Source organism: Gymnoscopelus microlampas (assembly GCF_963454915.1).
Source record: "Gymnoscopelus microlampas genome assembly, chromosome: 17".
In the NCBI taxonomy this organism is placed as follows: Eukaryota; Metazoa; Chordata; class Actinopteri; order Myctophiformes; family Myctophidae; genus Gymnoscopelus; species Gymnoscopelus microlampas.
Window position 1 is genome coordinate 24,091,869 of NC_139954.1, and position 25,585 is coordinate 24,117,453.

A 25,585-nucleotide genomic window follows, 5' to 3' on the forward strand; every position below is an offset into this window, starting at 1 on the left:
TGGATGAACTTCAACCTGTTTTTTGCACTTTGTCTATTTACAACCCGTACATCTACATAAACGTTCAGATTTCAAATATAAAGTGCTTAGCCCATGGCTACGGATGTTACAATTATACTCGGGCCCACATAAGTACCTGTGTCCTCCGTATTGTTAAATAAAAAGCATTTTAATCCGATCGGTGGCCATTTTCTCCGAATTGTCTCCATATGCTTTCATCTACGTGACCCTATCGGTTGGGAGGTGTATTGCACTCTGATGAATAATAACTCTTTCAGAAAATGGCCGCCGATCAGATTAAAATGCTTTTTATTGAACAATACGGAAAATACTGGTACTTATCACCCACCCGAAGTAAATTGTAACATTTGTGGCCATAGCGTAAGCACTTTATATTTGAAATTTGAACTTTTATGTAGATGTACGGACTGTAAATGGAGAAAGTACAAAAAACAGGTTGAAGTTTCGTCATGACTGTCATGATATGACAGTCATGTTGTCATGTATAAGGGCTACCTCTCCACTATCGCGGTATGATGTTGTAAACTCTCGCGAGGGAACAGCAGTGAGTCGCTTGCGAGAGAGAGAGGGAGATGGAGAGAAATGAGGTCTGAAAAGGACCAAACGCTGACCGGAGGAAGGGAGAAACCCGTCGTCGAAATACAGTTCAGAGACGTACCGAGAGAGCAGGACGGGAATGCGTGCAATTCCAAACAGAAAGAAGAGAAGAAAGAGGTTTTCACAAAGGTAAGTAAAGTAGGGCCACACCGCTTCTGCGATATGGCGCATTGTTTACGCTCTATCTGGAGCCGATATGGAGGTGGGAGAGTTTCAGCACCATGGACAGCGACCGTAGGAATATATTGTATATACCACTGGTTTTCATTTTCAACCCTTTTCATATCAAGCTCCATTATTATATTCGGTATTTGAGCCAAGGGCCACCATTTGATGAGATTTAGACTCTCAGACCCAAGACTTAGAATATTTTGTTATCATTGGATACGATTTTGTCCCAAATTCCATGCTGTATTGATGTGGTGCCATAGGAGAGAATCGAGATAACAGGCAAACAGATCAAAATAACAATTATTTAATTAAGTAATGCAGATGTTTAATAATGATATGATTTAACTCTTGAGAGCATAACATCCAAACCATATGGACCTGTAAGGGTCCATTTGGTTTCATTTTACACTCTCAATTAGTTAAAGATTAAAGATCTATAAGGGTCCATTTGGTGACCAACTCTCCATCATTTAGCTGGGGACCACCTGGAACCCCCTCAAGGACCACTGGTGGTCCCCGGACCACCAGTGTATACAGTGTATACAAGGGCGAGTGTGAACATGACATGACCTCGTCGAAATGATCTCTGTATTCATGGCTTGAATTGAAGTAGGCTATGATTTCGTGTTGATATATTGGATAGCAGAGAGGGAATGCAGAATAGATTGGCTATACTGTAGGCTACATACATTAGCTCAGCAATCTGTTGTTTTGTAATTAAAAAAATCGATTCCTTGCATTATTTCCTGCACCAAATTGTATTTATTTCGACACTATGTGCAAGGCTACAGTTACTATAGCCTATCATAGTAACCTATATGCTAGTAGAATACGGGAGAACATTACATACTTAAACCTGTGCAGAGATAGCTACACTGGTGGTTTCCTGTAGCCTTGGATCAAGACTATCATAGATGTATTTTATCCATTTTGACATTTGCATATCATAGATACAAAAGTAATGGTCAGACTCGATAAAATACATGTATGATAGTCTTGATTCAAGCCTATTTTTCCTGCAATAATGGTTAAAATGTTCCGAATGATTGCAGGTGGTGATTCGAAGGCTTCCACCTAACCTGTCAAAGGACCAACTAGAGGAGCAACTCAGTCCTCTTCCATCCTATGATTACTTTGAGTTCTTCCCCGCTGACCAAAGGTAATGAATGTAGTTTGTTGAATAAATAATCCCAAAATTAGAGATCTCCCGCAGTCACTGTCACACAGGAAAAATGCTAAATAACAAACTTGAAGAAAATAAAATACAAACTGTTAAGCAATCCTGCAAATAAATCATTCCTGGACTTTGAATCTCTCTACCCAGCTTCTACTGTATGTCTATACGGGCATAATGCTTTTAAGGACCTCCCAAGTCGGGAATGATGCAAGTGGGGAATGCATGCTCTACCCAGTTATGCAATACCATTCATACCTTATGACTTGATTTCACTCATCACTTAATTCATATGCAAGATTGCATTGACAAATTACTTGTGCACGCTGGCAATAGTAGGCCAAGGAAAAATAAAAAGTTCACAATACCCATTCTACATAATGTGTTTTTGACAACTTTTCTAAACACTATTAAACAATATTGGGTAGCACTTTACAATAATGACCCGTTATAAAGCATTTATAAACGTTTATAAGTAGTTTGTAGACTATTAACAAATCGTTAACAACCTGTTTGTTGACATTCGTAAATGATTACTAAAACCTTTATAACTACAGTTACAAATCATTTGTAAAGTATTAGTAAGTAGTGAACTATTCATGAATAAGCCATTTATATACATCTGTAAAAGATTATTAAATCATTTGTAACGACCCATTCTAAAGCATTTATAAACGTTTATAAGCAGTTTGTAGACTATTAACAAATCATTAACAACCTGTTTATTGACATTCGTAAATTATTACTAAAACCTTTATAACTACAGTTACAAATCATCTATAAAGGTATTAGTAACTATTCATGAATAAGCCATGTATAATACATCTGTAAATGATTATTAAATCATTTGTAACTGATGTTACATAATATATACAAGCTATTGGTAGCTTGTTCATGTTTAACATATGCTTTGTTAAACATTCCTAAAGTATCTATAAATCCTTAGTACATGTTATTATGTGCCCTACAGTAAAGTGAAGACAGTTCATCATTTATGACTGTCTGTTAATGTGGACTTTCTCCTTACCTGTTGCAAACTACCTGGCTTTCATGAATACAGACACCAAACAATTACTAGAATTATCATTCATGTTAAGCAAATGATGCGTAAGACATTCGTAAAGAGTATGTAAACCATTTGCAGACGTTATCATGAGCCTGAGCCTAGTTGCTTCTTTTGGGCTTGTTTTCATAGACCTGTCCGCTTGTTTCTTTTGCAAAATCTGGCAACACACTGATTACCTGCATTACACCTGCAGTAGCCTACTAGGGAGGAAGTGAACAGTGATGCAGTTGCAGACTGGACAGAAATATGTCTAATTCATGTTTTATGTGTTTTAACTGTCTTGTTGCAGGTGATCGAGGTAACATAAAATGGCTAATCTTACACACATGAAGTAGCATTATGACTAGGGGGTATTTTGATGGTGGCTGTTTGTATCCACAATGTTTGTTTTGATGTGTAGGCTAGTAATGTCCTCCATGCTTAGCAGTTTAGCTTAGCAGCTAAAGCTAACTTGCACTGGGAGGTGGTGACTGCAGAGGCTCCAAGCTGCTACTCTGTGATTCTGTTGTGATTAATTTCTTTGTTTAAATGTCAGTGTGTGTGCTGTGGCCAAGAGTTGCTACATTTTATATCTTAATAAATTGTTGTATACTTGTATACTATATAACGTTAGTTTTGCCACTTTTTGATGTCACATGTTTTACTAATCACTGTTAAACATGAAATAATAATGCATAGTCTTCACTTTACAACAAGGCCCATGATAACGTTGGCAAATGGTCAACACACTCTTTACGAATGTCTTACGAATCATATATTAAACATGAAAGATAATTCTAGTAATTGTTTGGCATCTGCATTCATGAAAGCCAGGTAGTTTGCAACAGGTAAGGAGAAAGTCACATTAACAGACAGTTGTAAATGATGAACTGTCTTCACTTTACTATAGGGCACATAATAACATGTACTAAGGATTTATAGATATTTAACTCTACTCAGAGTCATAAGTTTACAAAATGTACTAAAGTACAGTGAACGTCTGTGCGGTTTGTCTTCATCACTGAAAATAACGTACATGTAAACTGATATAAAACTGCTGTCATGTGCAGTTGGGGTGAAGAAACACAACCATTTCACTCCTAATAATACCTATTTGATTTGACATCCTGACTTGCTGCTGTAGCTGAGGCTTCAACCTGTTACCTGCGGTTCACTAGTCAGTTACTCTATCCATTCACCTACAGCTGTTTCCTTGGAATCTGTGGTTCTGAAACCTTTTGTTGTCAACCCCCCAAATTGACATGTATTTGGGCAGTGGACCCCAATGTGAAAAGATGTAGTGTCAGGGCCCCCCATGAAAAAGATTTATATTTATGCTGTAACACATTTTTTAAAGTTATTTGTCTTGTTTGTTGTTCAAGTCAAAGCACCAGGAAGGCTGTACTTGTCAGCCATCTGTTAGCTCAATGGGTTGAGACGCAGTATTCATGATCCAGAGGCCATGAGTTCAAATCCCATTGATGTCTTTCCTATGATTCTTTCCTTTGCAGACTGGCTTCCAGAAGATCAACTGAAAACTACCAGGAAGGCTATATTTGTCATCCAACTGTTAGCTCAATGGGTTGAGACGCAGTATACATGATCCAGAGGCCATGAGTTCAAATCCCATTGATGTCTTTCCTATGATTCTTTCCTTTGCAGACTGGCTTCCAGAAGATCAACTGAAAAGTACCTGGAAGGCTGTACTTGTCAGCCATCTGTTAGCTCAATGGGTTGAGACGCAGTATTCATGATCCAGAGGCCATGAGTTCAAATCCCATTGATGTCTTTCCTATGATTCTTTCCTTGAGTGGGTTCGATTCCCACTCCGAGTCATGTGTCCCCGGTAACTTGGGGCAACGGATAAATTGACTGATATCCTTCGTGATGCTTCCCTTTGCAGAATAACTTCTAGAAAAACAAGTTAAAACCACCAGGAAACCTGTAACTCTCAGCCAACAGCATAGCTCAACTGGTAGAGCATCTGTCCAATAACATGACTTGACTTGACTTGAGTGGGTTCGATTCCCACTCGAGTCAAGTGTCCCCGGTAACTTGGGGCAACGGATAAATTGACTGATATCCTTAGTGATGCTTCCCTTTGCAGACTAGCTTCTAGAAAAACAAGTTAAAACCACCAGGAAACCTGTAACTCTCAGCCTACAGCATAGCTCAACTGGTAGAGCGTCTGTCCAATAACATGACTTGACTTGACTTGAGTGGGTTAGATTCCCACTCGAGTCAAGTGTCCCCGGTATCTTGGGGCAACGGATAAATTGACTGATATCCTTAGTGATGCTTCCCTTTGCAGACTAACTTCTAGAAAACAAGTTAAAACCACCAGGAAACCTGTAACTCTCAGCCAACAGCATAGCTCGACTGGTAGAGCGTCTGTCCAATAACATGACTTGACTTGACTTGAGTGGGTTCGATTCCCACTCGAGTCAAGTGTCCCAGGTAACTTGGGGCAACGGATAAATTGACTGATATCCGTAGAATAACTTGTAGGAGTGTGCTGGTTCAAATCCAGTACAACCCAGGACCGAGCAGTCCTGGGTTCGATTCCCACTAACGTCAAGTCCCCGGTAAATTGGGGCAGCGCATAAATTGACTGATATCCGTAGAATAACTTGTAGGAGTGTCCTGGTTCAAATCCAGTCACCACCTTAGTAACTGAAACCGAATCTGGCCAATTCGGTCTCAGTTACTGAGATAGATAGAGGGTGTGTAGAGTAGGCGGAGTAGAGTAGTGAGTAGAGTAGGGGTAGAGTAAAGAGGGAATATAGTCGGGGAGTAGGAGTAGGTCCCAGAAGGGCCCAGAGTAGGGGGAGGAGTAGGGCCTAGAGTAGGGGGAGGAGTAGGAATAGGGCCCGGGGTAGGAGTAGGGCCCAGAGTAGGGGGAGGAGTAGGAGTAGGGGGAGAAGTAGGGCCCAGAGTAGGGAGAGGAGTAGGGCCCAGAGTAGGGGGAGGAGTAGGGCCCAGAGTATGGGGAGGAGTAGGACCCAGAGTAGGGGTAGGAGTAGGGCCCAGAGTATGGGGAGGAGTAGGAGTAGGGCCCAGAGTAGGGGGAGATGTAGTACTCTGGGCTCTACTCCTACCCCGGGTCCTATTCCTACTCCTCCCCCTACTCTAGGCCCTACTCCTCCCCCTATTCCTACTCCTCCCCCTACTCTGGGCCCTTCTGGGACCTACTCCTACTCCCCGACTATATTCCCTCTTTACTCTACCCCTACTCTACTCACTACTCTACTCCGCCTACTCTACACACCCTCTATCTATCTCAGTAACTGAGACCGAATTGGCCAGATTCGGTTTCAGTTACTAAGGTGGTGACTGGATTTGAACAAGGACACTCCTACAAGTTATTCTACGGATATCAGTCAATTTATCCGCTGCCCCAATTTACCGGGGACTTGACGTTAGTGGGAATCGAACCCAGGACCGCTCGGTCCTGGGTTGTACTGGATTTGAACCAGCACACTCCTACAAGTTATTCTACGGATATCAGTCAATTTATCCGTTGCCCCAAGTTACCTGGGACACTTGACTCGAGTGGGAATCGAACCCACTCAAGTCAAGTCAAGTCATGTTATTGGACAGACGCTCTACCAGTCGAGCTATGCTGTTGGCTGAGAGTTACAGGTTTCCTGGTGGTTTTAACTTGTTTTCTAGAAGTTAGTCTGCAAAGGGAAGCATCACTAAGGATATCAGTCAATTTATCCGTTGCCCCAAGATACCGGGGACACTTGACTCGAGTGGGAATCTAACCCACTCAAGTCAAGTCAAGTCATGTTATTGGACAGACGCTCTACCAGTTGAGCTATGCTGTAGGCTGAGAGTTACAGGTTTCCTGGTGGTTTTAACTTGTTTTTCTAGAAGCTAGTCTGCAAAGGGAAGCATCACTAAGGATATCAGTCAATTTATCCTTTGCCCCAAGTTACCGGGGACACTTGACTCGAGTGGGAATCGAACCCACTCAAGTCAAGTCAAGTCATGTTATTGGACAGACGCTCTACCAGTTGAGCTATGCTGTTGGCTGAGAGTTACAGGTTTCCTGGTGGTTTTAACTTGTTTTTCTAGAAGTTATTCTGCAAAGGGAAGCATCACGAAGGATATCAGTCAATTTATCCGTTGCCCCAAGTTACCGGGGACACATGACTCGGAGTGGGAATCGAACCCACTCAAGGAAAGAATCATAGGAAAGACATCAATGGGATTTGAACTCATGGCCTCTGGATCATGAATACTGCGTCTCAACCCATTGAGCTAACAGATGGCTGAGAAGTACAGCCTTCCTGGTACTTTTCAGTTGATCTTCTGGAAGCCAGTCTGCAAAGGAAAGAATCATAGGAAAGACATCAATGGGATTTGAACTCATGGCCTCTGGATCATGTATACTGCGTCTCAACCCATTGAGCTAACAGTTGGATGACAAATATAGCCTTCCTGGTAGTTTTCAGTTGATCTTCTGGAAGCCAGTCTGCAAAGGAAAGAATCATAGGAAAGACATCAATGGGATTTGAACTCATGGCCTCTGGATCATGAATACTGCTTCTCAACCCATTGAGCTAACAGATGGCTGACAAGTACAGCCTTCCTGGTGCTTTGACTTGAACAACAAACAAGACAAATAACTTTAAAAAAATGTGTTACAGCATAAATATAAATCTTTTTCATGGGGGGCCCTGACTCTACATCTTTTCACATTGGGGTCCACTGCCCAAATACATGTCAATTTGGGGGGTTGACAACAAAACGTTTCAGAACCACAGATTCCAAGGAAACAGCTGTAGGTGAATGGATAGAGTCACTGACTAGTGAGCCGCAGGTAACAGGTTGAAGCCTCAGCTACAGCAGCAAGTCAGGATGTCAAATCAAATAGGTATTATTAGGAGTGAAATGGTTGTGTTTCTTCACCCCAACTGCACATGACAGCAGTTTTATATCAGTTTACATGTACGTTATTTTCAGTGATGAAGACAAACCGCACAGACGTTCACTGTACTTTAGTACATTTTGTAAACTTATGACTCTGAGTAGAGTTAAATATCTATAAATCCTTAGTACATGTTATTATGTGCCCTATAGTAAAGTGAAGACAGTTCATCATTTACAACTGTCTGTTAATGTGACTTTCTCCTTACCTGTTGCAAACTACCTGGCTTTCATGAATGCAGATGCCAAACAATTACTAGAATTATCTTTCATGTTTAATATATGATTCGTAAGACATTCGTAAAGATTGTGTTGACCATTTGCTAACGTTATCATGGGCCTTGTTGTAAAGTGAAGACTATGCATTATTATTTCATGTTTAACAGTGATTAGTAAAACATGTGACATCAAAAAGTGGCAAAACTAACGTTATATAGTATACAAGTATACAACAATTTATTAAGATATAAAATGTAGCAACTCTTGGCCACAGCACACACACTGACATTTAAACAAAGAAATTAATCACAACAGAATCACAGAGTAGCAGCTTGGAGCCTCTGCAGTCACCACCTCCCAGTGCAAGTTAGCTTTAGCTGCTAAGCTAAACTGCTAAGCATGGAGGACATTACTAGCCTACACATCAAAACAAACATTGTGGATACAAACAGCCACCATCAAAATACCCCCTAGTCATAATGCTACTTCATGTGTGTAAGATTAGCCATTTTATGTTACCTCGATCACCTGCAACAAGACAGTTAAAACATAAAACATGAATTAGACATATTTCTGTCCAGTCTGCAACTGCATCACTGTTCACTTCCTCCCTAGTAGGCTACTGCAGGTGTAATGCAGGTAATCAGTGTGTTGCCAGATTTTGCAAAAGAAACAAGCGGACAGGTCTATGAAAACAAGCCCAAAAGAAGCAACTAGGCTCAGGCTCATGATAACGTCTGCAAATGGTTTACATACTCTTTACGAATGTCTTACGCATCATTTGCTTAACATGAATGATAATTCTAGTAATTGTTTGGTGTCTGCATTCTATAGCTTGTATATATGCTACCAATAGCTTGTATATATTATGTAACATCAGTTACAAATGATTTAATAATCATTTACAGATGTATTATACATGGCTTATTCATGAATAGTTACTAATACCTTTATAGATGATTTGTAACCGTAGTTATAAAGGTTTTAGTAATCATTTACGAATGTCAATAAACAGGTTGTTAATGATTTGTTAATAGTCTACAAACTGCTTATAAACGTTTATAAATGCTTTAGAATGGGTCGTTACAAATGATTTAATAATCTTTTACAGATGTATATAATTGGCTTATTCATGAATAGTTCACTACTTACTAATACTTTACAAATGATTTGTAACTGTAGTTATAAAGGTTTTAGTAATCATTTACAAATGTCAACAAACAGGTTGTTAATGATTTTTTAATAGTCTACAAACTACTTATAAACGTTTATAAATGCTTTATAACGGGTCATTATTGTAAAGTGCTACCCAATATGGTTATTCACAAGTGTCACCAAAATGACATAGGCATTGTTTTTATTAATGTTTTTGTAAAGTTAATGAATATAGTTTCTGACAACTTGTTGAGCGGTACTTCCATGTAGACAAACGGTCTATACGGTTGCAATGACAACAGGGTTACCAGAGGTTTTGCCAGAAAGACTACCAAAATGAATGTTTACTAGAAAATGTGCTCCTCGGTGCACAGGTCTCCGCCAGTACTGTTCCTGATTAATCCTGTCTTACCACACTTCAAAAGATATAAATGATGATATAAATGATCTTTTGAAGTGACACACCTATTTATAGGTCTCTATTTCATCTATTTCATCATGCGCCTCGCTAACCAATCGAGCACACCCTTTCAACATATTGTCACGTGTCACGTGAAGCTTGACCAATGTTAGCTTGGTGGACACACGGAAGGACGAGAACGAAAACATAGTCTCCTGGCGGAGACAACTAGAAAATGTGCTCCTCGGAGCACAGGTCTCCGCCAGTACTGTTCCTGATTAATCCTGTCTTACCTCACTTCAAAATATATAAATGATCTTTTGAAGTGACACACCTATTTATAGGTTTCTATTTTATCATGCGTCTCGCTAGCCAATCAAAGCACACCCTTTCAACATATTGTCACGTGTCACGTGAAGCTTGACCAATGTTAGCTTGGTGGACACACGGAGGGACGAGAACGAAAACATAGCCTCCTGGCGGAGACAAATATACAATCTTTATCCTTAGAGAGGTAGATAACTCCGTATTTGGAAGTCAATAATGTTAGAGCTACATTATGATGTCAATATGGCATCATCGACATGATTTGTGAGATGCACATGGAAGCCATGCCATGCCGTCTTGTTTTCCCCAAATCACCCCTCAGTGCCATGTCATGTCTGTCTGCCATCTGTCATTTTCATTGCTGAAAGCATAAAAAGGGAAATATACTCTAAATTAGAGTAGACTAGATTAAGGTATGGGGGGGCTGACCCCAGAATTGGCATAAATGAGATCTCAATATGAGAAAGCAGACACATGTGGACAGATTGATTGATTGTTTATTGACACAGACAATACATACATTTATGCACCACCATCAAAAGGATAAAACTCAAGAAAGCTGAAAGCTTATTTCCATTGCGGTCCCTTGTAAAATGTGAGATGTATCTGAAAAATGATAAGTGAGTGTGTGTGTATGAGTGTGTGCGTGAGTGTTTAGGAATGAGTTAAATTATTATTTTCTTTTTGTGTACATTCCGCAAAAGGCAGGAGGAAAAGCAATAGTATAAAGATACAGCATGCAGTACAATGTACAATATAATAAAGATAAAAACATTACATTGATCTTGATTCTATAATTTGCTTAGAAGCAGGTTTCACTTTTCACAGAAGTGCTTTTAAGCTTGTCTTTGCAAGGCCTAGTGAAAGGGGGCGGCGAGGTTGGAGCTGCCGTGACCGCTGACAAGTTATTGCCGGGGTACCAATGAAGCCTCCGCCCCAAGCCCGCCCTTTTCTCACTGGGACTCTTGTGTGGCTGCCCTCTTCAGTCCCTCTCAGGAACAAGCTTCAGTACTTTACCTCTGGCAATGGTCTTTCCTTTGTCCCGCAGAGTGAACCGTCCCATCTGGGGGAATTCTCTGAAGGTCTCAAGGCAGATGATTCGTGCTGTTTGCAGACGAGCGATGCACTCCTGGTCCTGTTTGACAAACCGTGGCCGCGTTTTGCTCTTCTGACCTGACTTCTTGTCCACTAGACAGATTAAGTTGGTGATCTGCACGTCTTCAACACAGGTGTGGATGTGAAGAACCGTATTGTAACCAGGGCAGATGACGGACTTGTGTTCAAGGATTTCAATCCGGGCATCAAAGGTGCGCCCTGCGTGGCAAAGATTCTCAGCATTACACAGGATGAACCCGGGTAAGATCTCGCCTTCCTCAATGCCCTTCAGTCGGAGCCTGAGGTTCTCACCCGGGGTGGCGTGATCGGTCTCCTCATCTTGTGGCATGTGGTGGAGGCTCAGCACCTCCACAGCATGCTTGCTGTTGGGCATCATAATGAGCTGCTGTGCTTTACAGATGGAACCAGACTCCAGTTTCCCCAGAACTACAGTGCCCATATCCTTGTATTTGTCTAAAATGGGTAATCTAACCGGGCCGTCATTTGATCTATTGAAATTTGCCAAACTGTCCAAGTATGGAATGAGTGGTAATCCTGTATACCAAGTGCACAGTTCAGCTGGTTCCTTGAGGTTAGCTCCAGTCAGACCAGAGCAGGGCATGAAGTAAATGTCTTTCTTGGGGTTGAAGCCCACCTTTTTTCTTAAAAATGGCACCAACTTCTCCTTACATTCCTCATATCTCATGGCTCCAGTTAACTGTAGGGTCATCCATTTTGTTTATCAGGACAATGAGGTGCTTCACCCCAACCGTTTTGGCCAGGATGGCATGCTCCTGTGTCTGTCCGCCCTTCTCAAAGCCAGTCTCAAATTCACCTTTCCTGGCTGAGATCACCAGCACAGCCACATCGGCATGTGATGCTTCTCCTATCATGTTGGACACATAACGTTTGTGACCTGGAGCATCCAAGATGTTAAAGTGCTTTTTCTCTGTCTCAAAGTATGCCCGGCCCACCTCCACTGTCTTTCCTTTATCTCTCTCCTCTTGGTTAATGTCAAGAGCCCATGACAAATACCAGGATTCCCTGTTCTTCTCCTTGGCCTCCCTCTGATACTTCTCCAAGGTCCTCTCATCTACCATTCCTGTTAGATACATGATATGTCCGCCGATAGTGGACTTGCCAGCATCTACGTGTCTGATAAACATGACATTGACGTGCTCCTTCCTGGGAGCGTCCGGAAGGGGAGGTCATCACATTGGGTATTACTTCCTCATACTCCATCCTCTCCATCGATGGTGGCGACCATGTAAAAGACAGATAATCGGCTGGTTGTTTAAACCGGACTCAAGAGCCGCTGTGATGCTTAACTGGGTTGTAAGGCCAGCTATTTGTAATTGTATATGCGCTTACTCCTCCGCAGAGAGTTAAGGTCGCTTGACTACCGCTGATGACACTGAGCTCAGCCTAGGGATTCCTTTGCCTTTATACGTTGGGTCGCAGTGTTAGTGTCATTAAGGTGATGTCAGTCATATCCGTGTATGGAGCAAGCGATGATGTCAGTCTTGGATGTTTTGGTTGACTCCATATATGGGGCACCAGGAGGGGTTCTCTGATGTCAGAGCTAGGTATGTTAGTTATATCCATATGTAGAAGACTATGATGTCAGACTTGGTTTGGTCGGTTGTCTCCATACATGGGAGATCCCCATATATGGAGACAACCAACCATATGAAAACAGAAACAGTAGCTCCATGTTGGCTACTGTTTCACTGGGATGACACAAGCACTGTAGCCAATGATATAAAGGGAAGGGAATCTCATTGATAGATTCAAATGCAACGATGACCCCAGAGACGATCCTCAAACCTCTCCCAGAGAGCTTACCATGTACTAGCCAGGGCCTTACAACCCAGATACTCCGGTGACTACAGAGCCCTTCCCACTGATTCTCTTTCACCGTCTACTTCACCTTGTGAACCACTTGGGTTGAACATCTCGGTTTAAGTTCTGCTTGGACACCATTGCAGCGGGTCTTAGCTCAGATTTAGATAGCCAGTCGAGCCTTTGTCTGCCGCCTATCTGTTGCTCATAAATGGAGCGACAGACATTATATATGCTCATAAATGGAGATCCCTGGTGTCATCAGAAATACCCATATATGGGCATATCAGTCAGATTGGCGGTTCTGGACAACTGGATCTCCATACATGCCTTATCCGACGTTTTGACGCTGGGAACCGCACTCCCTCGGGTCCTTGCCGATACACCCGCCGAGTTTGAAGTCAATTGGTCATCTCCATATCGGTTGGATCGGCGGTTCTGGACAACAGGCTCTCCATATATGCCTATATATGGGCATGTTCAGATCGCCGGTGCTGGACAACCGCCTATCTGACTGACTCGACACCAGTCACCGCACTCCCATGGGTCCTTGGTGATGCGCTCGCCGAGTTTGAAGTTGATCGGTTGAACTGTTCTTGAGATACGTGAACTACAGACACACTCACACGTATGCACATGTGCAGAGATTTCACGCATTTATAGTAGGATATAACGTTTTTGAATCATGGTGTAAAACTTTTGGCGTTGAGGCATGAAGCATAAAAATAAAGGGAGGGAGCAGGGAAACCACTGCATGCTGCCAAAAGACATTTCCATTGCTGCTGGAGGAAGAGATGTGTGACTTGAAATGTGCTGCAAAGTAGTCTGCAGTATTTTTAAGTAAGTTTATTGTATGTTTGTGAGCCTAGAAAACACTGTTAAGGATTTGTACTATATTTGAAGGTACTAGACCGGTGCCTACAAGTTGGGAATGCATGTCCCACCCGGTTATGCAATTCCCATCACATTGTACCTGTTAATCACTGTACCCCTTGTTAGAGTACCCAGTGTGGTACCCGTTACCGTTTATGCAATACCCGTTGTACCTGTTGCCCCCAATCTCGGAGTACCCAGTGCGGTACCCAGTAACATACGTCCGATTGACTAAATATGGAGATACGAATATCTCTGATGTTGTCAGAAACTGCTGACGTTGTGTTGATGATGGACATGTTCATTGTTGTGATGTGAGTCTGACACCCTTCTCTCTCCTCAGTCTGTATCCCCACCTGTTCTCCAGAGCATATATCAACTTCAAAAACCCTGAGGATATCCTTCTGTTTAGGGACCGCTTTGATGGCTATGTCTTTATTGACAACAAAGGTAACTATGGTGGAACATTATTCAAATAATGCTCTTAAAATTACCTGGCTCTACACCAGAACCCGGTGCGTCATTTGGGTCCCAGGGGATGGTAATTGCCACCCCTTGGCGTTTTTTTTGTATAAATATATTCCCCACCCACCATTTTCTGCAGATTATTCTGATTATAGTCCTATACCATTACAAAATATTTTTTACATGATTACTCATTCAGCTTGCATGTCACATAAACACAATGCTGGCACCTGAGAGAGAGAGGAGTTGCCATGCAGGTTAAAGAGCGGCACATCAAATTATGAGAAACAAATAGAACATGTGTGTATTTTATGGACACAGAGGCCACATAGATATAGATTAAACCAGTACCATAGTTACCATCTGATTAGTAGCCTGTCATATAAGCCTGGATGTAATGATTTATTTTCCTTCAATATTGACACAGGTCAGGAATTTCCCGCGGTGGTAGAATTTGCACCCTTTCAGAAAATTTCCAAAAAGAAGCTGAAAAAGAAAGATGCCAAAACTGGGAGCATCGAGGAAGGTAGTAATTATTGATTATTATTGATTGAATGATCTGTTCTTTTATGCATTTGTATGACTATGCTTAAGCTACATTTATGTGTTTACTCAATCACACGACAGTGTTGCTTGCCGAAAAGACCCAATTTTGAGTGCATTGAAAATCTGTTTTTGGCAAGTGACACGTCATCATGCTGAGGTGTATAAATTAGGCTTTTGTCTGAAATATCCTTGCTCCTAAACCTCAGACCCAGAGTATAAGCGGTTCTTGGAGAATTACTCCTGTGATGAGGAGAAATCCATGGCCAACCCTGAGACCCTACTGGGAGAGATAGAGGCCAGGACAAGAGAACTCATAGGTACTGTAGGAGTCCATATAGGGAGCAATTAACAGAATTGTGTGCCATGGGATTTACAAAGATAAAGATGCAATCCTGTAGAGCTGCAGCCACGTTCAAAATGTATGATGTTTACTTCTCTACCCATTTGTCTCGTTTGTAATTGTTTTCTTTAGCCAAAAGAACCACACCTCTGTTGGAGTACATCAAGAATAAGAAGCTTGAGAAACAGGCAAGAAAATGTTTTCAAAAATAATTGATTTAGTATATACAGTCCATCTCAAAGTACTCGTGTAATGTCATCAGATCTTTCCCCCACAGAGGATAAGAGAGGAGAAGAGAGAGGAGAGGAGAAGGAGGGAACTAGAGAAGAAACGGCAACGGGAGGAAGAGAAGAGGAAGCGACGAGAGGAGGAAAGACGAAAACGCAAGGAGGCTGAGAAGCAGAAGAAACTGTCTGAGAAAGAGATTAAGATCAAGGTATCTCTCCATTTAACCAAATAATCCACTTACTGATCTACCTACGTGTGTTGCTTTAATTCTGAAAGTGTAACAATGGACCCATAAAGCCAACTTTATATTTCATCACACAACAGTGTCACTTGCTGATAATAAGAGATTTCCAACCTAATAAGTTATATTAAAAACATAAAACCAGTTATTTTTGGTGAGCAGCAAAGTACAAATTAGCCTTAAGGGACCATCTTTACCCTCCCCAGAGCTACATTAGCACTCAGATTTTGCAAAGTACCTAGCATACATACAGTGCATTCATTATCCAGCAGCACATGTATCCCCTGCGTTCTCATCCCCTTAGCTCCTGAAGAAGAGTGACAGAGATGATGATGTCGACTCAGACCGACTAAAGGACAAAGGTGACAGTGGGGAGACAGAAAGGGGCAAATGGGAGAAATCCGGTGGACAAATGAAGTCAAAGGAACCTAAGGACAAGTAAGGACGTTGAAATATTTAACCATAGCCAGGGTGCTGTGTCTCATAGTAGAGGTCGCTCTCTATACAAGACATTGTTTATGGTGGTCAATAATAGAGGTAGTGGCGATAATCATGTGTTCGTTTTAACCACTTTCACCCTGGGGTCCCTATTTTTGGCATGTCAATATAGGTGAAATTTGTCTGAAATATTCCAAAATAGCAAACATAGTAGATCTACAAGCTCACAACGTGTATTGGCAATTCTTGCCTCATGACACCATTGTACGATGAAGAAGGAGTGGGGCATATGGGGTTAACCGTCTGGTGTCTATTCAATCTCCACTTTGGCCACTAGAGGTCAGCCTGAGAGTGACAAGGAGCAGAGAGAGCAGCATGGCCGCAGACAGAGAGACAAGGATCACCGTGGGAAAGATGAGGAGAGGAAACGCCAACGACACCACTATGAATTTGACAAGTTTATGCGTCGAAAAGATGAGACTAAATGGGGAAAGGGCTACTGCCAGGACAGAGCAAAGAAAGACGGGCACCACCATGGCTACTCCTATTGCCCTGATAGTGGGGACAAAATGGGCAAGGAGGACAGGGACGATCTGGGTAGCAGGAAAGAGCGCCTCCGAAACAAGGTGAGCGAGAAGGTGAGCATGAGATGAAAGGTGGGGGTATCTGCTGTTGTTGAGTCTCATTATATACATGCCTATAATATTATGAACCCCCATCACCTTTCCAGAATTCTGATTGATCATCGAATGACATCTATAGATCATCCCTGCAGGGCAGCCAAGTTTCAGGAAAATCTAGTGAGACTTTAGTGTCATCACATGCGCGTGCGTGCATGTGTGGCCAGAACATTTGCGTTTTTTCGCGGTTTTCCGTTTTTTAGCAGAAAGAGTTCACATTTAACCGTATACTCATTCAATTCTGAACCGATTCTTACAATTTTAAATTCTCTATTAGCTGTGAAGGGTCTTCATGTGTATCAGTCATGATTGTTTTGCCATCAAACAATATCAAGCAAAAAGGAAGAATCGGCGTCGTCCTAAAAGACCCTCGCCCCGGGTCTAATCCGGGGAAAAAATGGGGCAGTGTGTTTTAGGACGAGCGTTCCGTTTTCCACCCGGTTGCTGTTTTTTTTTTTTTGCTGTGAGAGGGGGAAAAAAGCGTGTGAAATGGCAAGTGTGGCGTGAGACGTGTGAAGAGGTTAAATTGCGTGACTCTCACTCTCAAAGGGTGAGATTTGGCAGCTCTGTCCAGCATCAGTTCAGGAAATAGCATAGCATAACTTGGCCTCATTGCACCTTACCGCCTATCAAGAGTCATAAGATATTTGACTATTTGAAAATACTCAAATGTGCGGACTCCTCACTTGAACAGTCATAATTTGAAGCCTTTTGACAGTAACTCACTATGGCTTGAATTGTGGACAGTGTTGGCAAATGGTGTTGCTCTTTTCTCGCATGTCTCTGTTCTCCTGTCTCTCCACAGGACCGTCCAGCCATGCAGCTCTACCAGCCTGGTGCACGAAACCGTAAGCGTATGAGCTCAGCAGGAAAAGGTTTCGACTGCGTTCCTGTTGGCCACTCACCAGACCCTGGGGCAGAGCACTGCTATGAGGCTGTCACCATGGCGAGTGGATCAGAAAAGAATAGAGATGAATAGTCTGCAATCCGATGTTGCAAGAGAGCGTGCAAAAAAAGTAAATGAACTATTCAGCTACAGCCCATGGTTTTAAGGTTTGAATGGTAATACAAGGCGGGAACAGAATTATGAGCTTTGAATGATAAAATGGTAAAGACGTTTGTTGTTTTGAAGTAACATCAGTCAAAATAAGTAATACAACTCTTTCACCGTTTAGTATATCAGAATACCATGAGAAGAGGAATAAACAATCCTTATTTATGATAGCACAATAACCCAGTATTTTCAGTACGTGTAATGTCGTACATTGAAGCTTCAAGCTAATTTTCATGTGAGATATTTGAACCGCTGTTTGCTAGCCAGGGTTCCATCCTGTAAATTATTCCTCATGTGAGACTGGACTGGGAGCAATTTGCTTTGCAGGTTGATGATCTGGTCTGGATATAGAGCACATATGGAAACGGTGCGTGTACTGTATGTACAGTATGTGTGTGAAAATTACCGGATATGGAAGGCGCGCTCTAGACCGGAACACACTGGTTTCGGAACGAAAACCAAGCTTTCCACAGGTACTGCGGGAATCCTGGTGACATGAGGTTATGTGAGACAGTCCCATGCTGTTGCTTTTCTTCTTGATTTTGAACTGTGTACCCATAAGAACCAGCTCAAGGCAGTCCACACTTTGCCTGTGAAACGTGTGACCTCATCCTCCACAAGAGAACTTATTTCTAAGCCTTTGTAGAGAGTCCATTCAACTTGGATGTTTTTAAAGAGAGTCTATAGATTTTATCATAAAGAAATATAATGCCAGTAGAATTGTATTTAAAGATAACGGATGTAGAAACTTTAAATATTTAACAAGAAGAAATCTCATGTGTTTTTGTGTGTGATGAATGCATGTGAATGAGAGAAATCACCCTCACTTTTATATAGCTTATGACAATTTGTCCATAATCTTGTTCTGTTGGTGTTGTAGGCAGCACAGCTGTTTGTATATAGTATCACCCCTTGGCCAGGGAGGTGACATACCCTAATGTCATACTAACCATGTATGAGGAAAACAATATTAAAAAAAAATAGTTCTGATTCCAAAACCATTCAATGAGAGATTATGAATTTTTATGATGTGGTTTCCAAAATGTTCTATCATTGCTATCAGTTGTTCAATGTGTGATGGAAAGGCTACTAATATCAACATAATGAATTAGGTGTAATGCCTTAAATGTTTTGGTTTGGGTATTTTTCCGCTCATTTGTGAATTGTGTTATTTAATGTATTTTCTTTTCTTTTCTTTTTTTTTTATGTGAAAATATTAAATTAATCTAATAAAGCTAAGTGATTTGAGAAAATGAAAAGTTGTAATTCAGTCTGAATGGTTAGCTAGACCGACAGACTAGTTAAGGTGAGGCCACATTTATCTGCTGTATAGCTCATAATAATAGTTTGCAAGTGACAAGTCATTTGCACATATGGCATTTGCACAAAGATGTGCTAAGGTTTGTCCGGGCATGTAGTTGTGCTCAGAAATAAATGTTAAATGTTCATAACACAATTATGTGAGCAGGTGATATCCAAAGCTCATAAAAATGGATCTGGTCTATGGTTTGATTAGAATAACAGGAAATCAGGAATCAGGAAGATTTGGTGGTAATATGTTAGCAACATTATTTATGAAGTAGTAATTAGTGTGACAATTGTATTGCATCACAGCACTGGTTGTGTTGTGTCACATGCCCCCCCCTTTACACAGAACTTTACACAGGAAGCAACCAACACGAGCTCGTGAACATGTGGTGTGCCATGAAAAACACCCTCACTTCACTCAAAACATTCACTTTCATAATGACACGTGTTTGTGTGTGTGTGTGTGTGTGTGTGTGTGTGTGTGTGTGTGTGTGTGTGTGTGTGTGTGTGTGTGTGTGTGTGTGTGTGTGTGTGTGTGTGTGTGTGTGTGAGAGAGAGTGGGGGGAGATCTTACTCACTCAAGGAACAAATAACGCAAATCCTCCGTTCCTTGGTGCTGAGCCAAACTGTAAGAACAGAATCATAAGAACAAAGCGGAGCTCGCAACTCACTTGTTGAATGCTCCAAAGGTTTTGTTATTTGTGACAAACAGCAGATATGACGTTTCGACACTCATTCAGCTCTTCCTCTCCCACTCTTTCTATTCTTTCTTCATCATCTCCCTGTAAACCCTACTGTATGTCCCTGTTAACTACCATTTAACAGTTAAACAGTGACTTTTATTATGACTGAAATTGAAAGCAACGTGAGCCATAACTTCTATGGCAAAGTATTGGCTTTTGCATTGCAATTGTGTATATAACGTATTAACGTTTATTTGTTTGTTTGTTTGTTTTCTCAATAAAGATCACTTGTATTCTGTAAAATATCCGATAACGAGTCTGAAAAGATGACATGGAAAGAATCATTAAAACAGTTCAAAAGACTGATGGGGGATGGCGGGTAAGTAAGGACATCATCAACTTATTTAACCAGGGGGGGGGCATTGACAATTAAAGATGAAAGAAATATGTAAATGTAGTGTACTTCTCTTCAGATTGAAGGCACTGGAAAACCACAACAATTGACTATGACTTGATATGTCTATGAATGGACCATTAAACACAGATTTTTGTCTAAACGGGTGCAAATTGGGTATTAAAAAGGGGCATTAAATCTGGATTATGAAAAAGAGGGCATAACATTTTTCAGCTTGAAAAATATGGGCTTCTGTGTCATCTATCTCAACATAATAAGATAGAGTTCCCCCAGTCACACTCTCACTTGGTGAGCCTCCAGATAACAGCAAAAAAAATATTTCTAAACCGGGTGTCAGTGGAGTCACTTCCTCGTACAGTAACAGCCAAACGTGTTTGCTCAGTCGACCGTATACACATTGTATGTATGCATTCATCCCCAACTGGCTCACATGTCTGCTCTACTTTGATATTTTCTATGGTCTTCTTCTTATACAGAAGTGAGTACTCAACTGACTTACACTTTTGGTTTGATTTACTTTCAGTGTATTAATACGATGATAATACTAATATAATTATAATAATATTAAGATAATGACAATAGTAAACCTTTTGAGATGTTGCAAGTAGCTTTAGATACTGTACATTAGAACAATGGAGTGATATTACAATATTTTACATTTGCCAAAGCTAGATACAAGAACATAAAACATTGATATTTTTGTTGAGCGTGTTGAAATACCCTATATTTTCGTCAAATGAATTCCAGAGTGTGTATTTGGGCTGAGATTGGTTCACTAGAATCACTACATTGACCCTTTGTAGGAGATTTTATGGTACACTACAAACATGAATGGTGGTGTTTACAGTTTTGTGTGGTGCAGTGGTGGTTACAGGTTATCACCGCAGCCATGCAAATAACCTGCTAAGACACTTTATATGGTTATTTAGGGGTACTCTATTGGTTCTTCAAATAATAAAAATGACATTGAATTACAGTGTATTTCCTGAGGATAACATGTTAAAGCATCGGTTCTCAATGTTAATGCCCCCTATTATATTGAAGGCCCCCCTGTGTCTATTTCTATAAGGAAATATTCCAGGGACCCCAAAAGAGACATGCCTACCAGCCATCACTGCGGCTCCATCTGTACACACTCCAAAGTACAAACCTCTAATGGTTTAACGTATATAGCACATTTAAATATTCATGCTTTATAGCACCAAAAGAGGTCCCCCAATTACAAGCCAAAGAACCACTTTTAGTCCTATTATAGCACCATGTACTGGCGAAGAAGTTCTATATAGTCACTCCAATAACTAATTTAGTTTTTAATGTATCAGAAATGCAGGGAATATAAATCCATGAAGGAATGTGAATGAAGATTCACAATTATTTTGTGTATTCATTAGATACTGCATCCAATGTGTTGGGTGGGTGGGGGGTGGAATCCATGTCTCTGCACTTGGTATGGCGATGGCATGTATGTTTATCCCTGCTTCTCGTCAGACTGAATTAAATTCATGCATTATCTTAGGACATGTAGACCGATTTGTTTCACTACATGATTGATATATCTCAATTTAACAATGTAATGAAAATAAGTATGTTAAAGGGCAAGACCACTTTGGTTGAGGTTTGGGTTGTATAGTTACTTTGCCATGATGTAACTCCAGTTATTTCTCCTGTGATTAGAAATCGATAATTCAACATATGCTCCTCACTAAGTCATTCAGACTTACATTTTACGCTGAAACAGCTCTCAAAGTCACTCTTTTAGCACATAAACAAACGCAAACAAACGCAAAGTTCGTTTTTTAAATAAAAATGTTAACTTCCTGTTGATTTTGCCATTTTTATTAGGAAGAAAATCCGGACTGAATCCGTGGATCCGGATGTTCAAATAGTAAAATCAATAGGAAGTTAAAATTTGTATTAAAAAACAAACAGTACTGGGTTTGGTGATGCTCTATATTGTCTGAATTAACTTTGTTTGCGTTCGTTTATGAGCTAAAAGAGTGACTTTCAGAGCTGTTTCAGCGTACAATGTAAGTCAATGAGGAGCATATTTTGAATTATCAATTTCTAATCAATGGAGCAATTATTTTTTATTTGATTTCTTGTTCACCTTTGGAGTTACATCATGGCAAGGTAACTACACAACCCAAACCTCTACCAAAGTGGTCTTGCCCTTTAAATGGGAATTTCATGTTAAAACACGTCTGTGGTCAATTTTCATGTCTACTCTGGCTTTTGTGTGCAGTTGCTTGATTAAATATTTAGATATATGTGGTAAGACAAGTCCACATCCACATCCCATTCAACTTCTCCAATTCAACACTGGTTCTGGTGTTAATATTTTGTACTGTTGCACCATGCATGTAGGGTCCATGCATGAGCTAATCAAAAATGTTGCAGTTGGAGATGCAAGGGCTTCAAGCAGATGTGCAAACAGTTGGTACAATGGCAGTTGAAAAATCAAACATGCCCATTTCCTGTGTGAAGACTACACCCTAAATATGTCAAATTGCACACATGATCGGAAAAGCTGCAACGAGCAAGCACAAGAAGATTATTGCAACACTGATGACAAGCATCACAATTCATTAGGAAGTTGAGGTATAGACATATCAGTGACATCTACAGTATTCTGTCTATAGTCATCAACTGTATATTGTTGTCTTGATAATCAAGACCTTGCAAGCACTAAAGCTACTGCATTTCTGCCTTTTCCAAAATGGGGAAATTGTATTATCGAAGGACTTCAGTCTTGTGTACCTTTTGTTTTATAATACAACTGCAATGTGTTGTTTGTTCTTCAGATGTGTAGAGAATACAGATTTGAAACAAATATCACTAAACAAAGGCATGTCACTCACTATACATGTCACTGTAATCCCCTCTGATGCATTTGTCTGTCTGTTTAAACCCAGGCACACAGGTGATGAGAGATGTCTAACAGTACCAAGCTGGACAATGCCACCCTGTCACTGTTCCAGAACACAGATGCCAGCATCGGCATCTCTGCCATTTATATCATCATTACTGTCGTCAATCTAGCTGGCAATGGCCTCTCCATGTGCCTCCTCCTCTTCTGCACATCTCCCAAGACGCCATCCATCATCTTCATGATCAACCTGACCTTTACAGACTTGGCCGTTGGCGCCGCCTTGCCCTTCCAAATCATTTATCTGCTGCAAGGATACAATTGGACCCTGGGATCCAGCATGTGCAGGTATCTTTTGTTGTTGTTGTTTGTTCTTTGTTTGATAGGAAAAACACAGTTTTTACCTTAATATCGATGAAGCTGAAAGGGTGTTTACTTTTTGAATGAAGTTTGACTTATGTTCTAATTAGGGGTGTGCCGATACACTAATTTCACGAAACGATACGATACGATATTTGGCTCACAACTTCGATACGATTTCGATACGATACGATACGCACTTTTTTTATTATGAAAATAAATAGGGGAGAAAAAAAGGAAATGCAAACAAATAATTCTGTTTTTGCATTATTCAGACATGCAAACTTGTAGCTTTTCAGCCGTTTTGAATCCAAATAGGGCAATAGTGTGACACCTGACCCGAAAAAAAACAACATGTTGTCACCCTTTTCACCTCGGGGCTGTTTGCATGCCTGATTATTTTGATTGGTACAAAAAAAAAAAAAAACATTTTTCAAAACGATATTTTTTTTTTCAAAAACGATACATATCGTCGTGAAAACGTATCGTGATATATCGCGGGACGATATATCGGCACACCCCTAGTTCTAATGCTGTCATGGTGAGCCATGTTTAGATACAGGTGCCACTTAAAACAGCCTTTATGCCTGCATAAAGTAAATCTACCCTGACTCTTTAATGTCTCCCACAGGATTGTGACTGTGGTCTTCTTCGCCAACATGTACTGTTCCATCCTGACCATGACAGCCATCAGTATTGACCGCTACCTGGGCATTGTCAGGCCTATGCTGTACAGGCAGACCAAGGAGATGAAGTGCATATATCCCATCCTTGTCTGCCTCGGCATGTGGGCTGTGGTCCTGGCCGTCCTTTACCCATTAATGACCACGGACCTCACCTACCACTTTCCAGACCTGGGAATCACCACCTGCTTTGACATGCTGAAGAAAGACATGCTGCCATCTAAAACAGCCTGGGCCACCTTCATCTTCACCTTAGTCTTCATCCTCTTCCTCCTCCCGTTCTTCATCACCACTTTCTGCTACATCCGTGTCATACGCAAGCTGTCCAGAGACGCCAAGACTGACCAGAAGGACAGGGCCATACGCCTGATGGTCATTGTTCTCCTGGTGTTCACCCTCTGCTTTGCCCCCAACAACATCCTCCTCATCGCACACACTGTGCGCCGGCTATTCTACGGGGGCTCCCTCTACATGGCCTACAAGCTGTCTCTCACCTTCAGCTGTTTGAACAGCTGCCTGGACCCTATCATCTACTACTTGGCTTCCAAGGAGTTCCGGCAAAAGCTGAGGAAAATGCTACGATTGAGTCTGAACAGTACTAGTGAGACCACAGGGAGACTGGAGCACAGGGAGAGCATCTTCTCCACCCAGTACGCTACTGAAGGACACGAGGCTGACCATGCCAAGATGTCTGGCAAAACACATGCAAGCAGCTTGTAAATCTCTGCAGGAGCTGGGGGGATGGTAGCGGTGGAGGTGGTATTGCTTGATTGAATAAAGAATATAGTCAGAAATGAAAACAGTACCGAGGTACAGTAAGACATTTATGGTAATAATAGGATAACACAAAATCCCATGACAGTAGTAGTGTGCCCATGACATTTTGCAACATCCTTTGTTCGTGACATATTCCACATCACACTTCAGCTTTTGTGAGTTTCGTTAAAGGAAATCTGTGTGTATTTGATACATTGTTTGTACAGTATGTAAGTATATGTGAGTAGTAGCCTATGTGTGTATTTCTGTATCTGAGCTGTTAGACTTGTATCATGCAAATAAAATATGCAATAGAATACTAAATTATCTGAAATATATAACTCTTAATAGATTTTCTATTTTTTATTGCCATGCTTCTTAATATTGGGCTACAAAATAAAGCTTAGCTAACATTGATATGCAAGGAAGTGAAGCAGTTTGCAATGATACTTGGACCAAAGACCCTGTCATTACGACATGACAAGCTCTGAAGATAGATAAGTTAGATATAATACTAAAGTATTATTTAAACAATACTTTTGTCAATGTTGTGAAAGTAAAATGTATTCAAACTAGAAAAAGTGCTCCTCGGAGCACAGGTCTCTGTCAGGTCAGGTAGCTTATTGAGGGCCAGCAATGTTTGGAATTTGCCAATCAGGATGGAATAT

The 25,585-nt window shown here is 41.0% G+C and overlaps 3 protein-coding genes across 4 annotated transcripts; 2 read left to right on the forward strand and 1 right to left on the reverse strand.

Annotated features, from left to right (window-relative positions):
- Window positions 1-591: 591 nt before the first annotated feature.
- upf3a (UPF3A regulator of nonsense mediated mRNA decay) lies at window positions 592-17,771 on the forward strand (the record flags this gene model as incomplete). The annotated part of the gene is made up of 10 exons (XM_084084562.1): window positions 592-747; window positions 1,842-1,948; window positions 14,198-14,304; window positions 14,747-14,845; window positions 15,072-15,182; window positions 15,338-15,393; window positions 15,483-15,641; window positions 15,979-16,112; window positions 16,450-16,750; window positions 17,598-17,771. The coding sequence occupies exons 1-10, from the start codon at window positions 604-606 to the stop codon at window positions 17,769-17,771; spliced, it is 1,392 nt and encodes a 463-aa protein (XP_083940688.1). The 5' UTR covers window positions 592-603.
- On the reverse strand, window positions 11,027-12,341 carry LOC311064648 (eukaryotic peptide chain release factor GTP-binding subunit ERF3A-like; the record flags this gene model as incomplete). Its single annotated transcript, XM_084084561.1, is given in 2 exon segments — window positions 11,027-11,846; window positions 11,848-12,341. Coding segments are annotated over 2 exon segments (1,314 nt in total), but the record flags the coding sequence as incomplete, so codon positions are not given.
- Window positions 17,772-20,192: 2,421 nt separating the features above from the next.
- On the forward strand, window positions 20,193-25,282 carry p2ry8 (P2Y receptor family member 8). 2 transcript variants are annotated; one of them, XM_084084751.1, is made up of 3 exons: window positions 20,193-20,216; window positions 23,165-23,466; window positions 24,110-25,282. In XM_084084751.1, the coding sequence occupies exons 2-3, from the start codon at window positions 23,183-23,185 to the stop codon at window positions 24,879-24,881; spliced, it is 1,056 nt and encodes a 351-aa protein (XP_083940877.1). In that variant the 5' UTR covers window positions 20,193-20,216; window positions 23,165-23,182; the 3' UTR covers window positions 24,882-25,282. The 2 variants fall into 2 exon arrangements, with proteins under 2 accessions (XP_083940877.1, XP_083940876.1); XM_084084750.1 differs by lacking the exon at window positions 20,193-20,216 and adding an exon at window positions 20,624-20,730.
- The last annotated feature ends 303 nt before the right edge of the window (window positions 25,283-25,585 follow it).

What these genes read in the sequence shown, in the direction of transcription:
- p2ry8 (XM_084084751.1), top strand. Translation starts at nt 23,183, where the DNA reads ATGTCTAACAGTACCAAGCTGGACAATGCCACCCTGTCACTGTTCCAG. An exon ending in CTGGGATCCAGCATGTGCAG is followed by an intron (nt 23,467 to 24,109) that starts GTATCTTTTGTT and finishes TGTCTCCCACAG; the next exon opens with GATTGTGACTGTGGTCTTCT.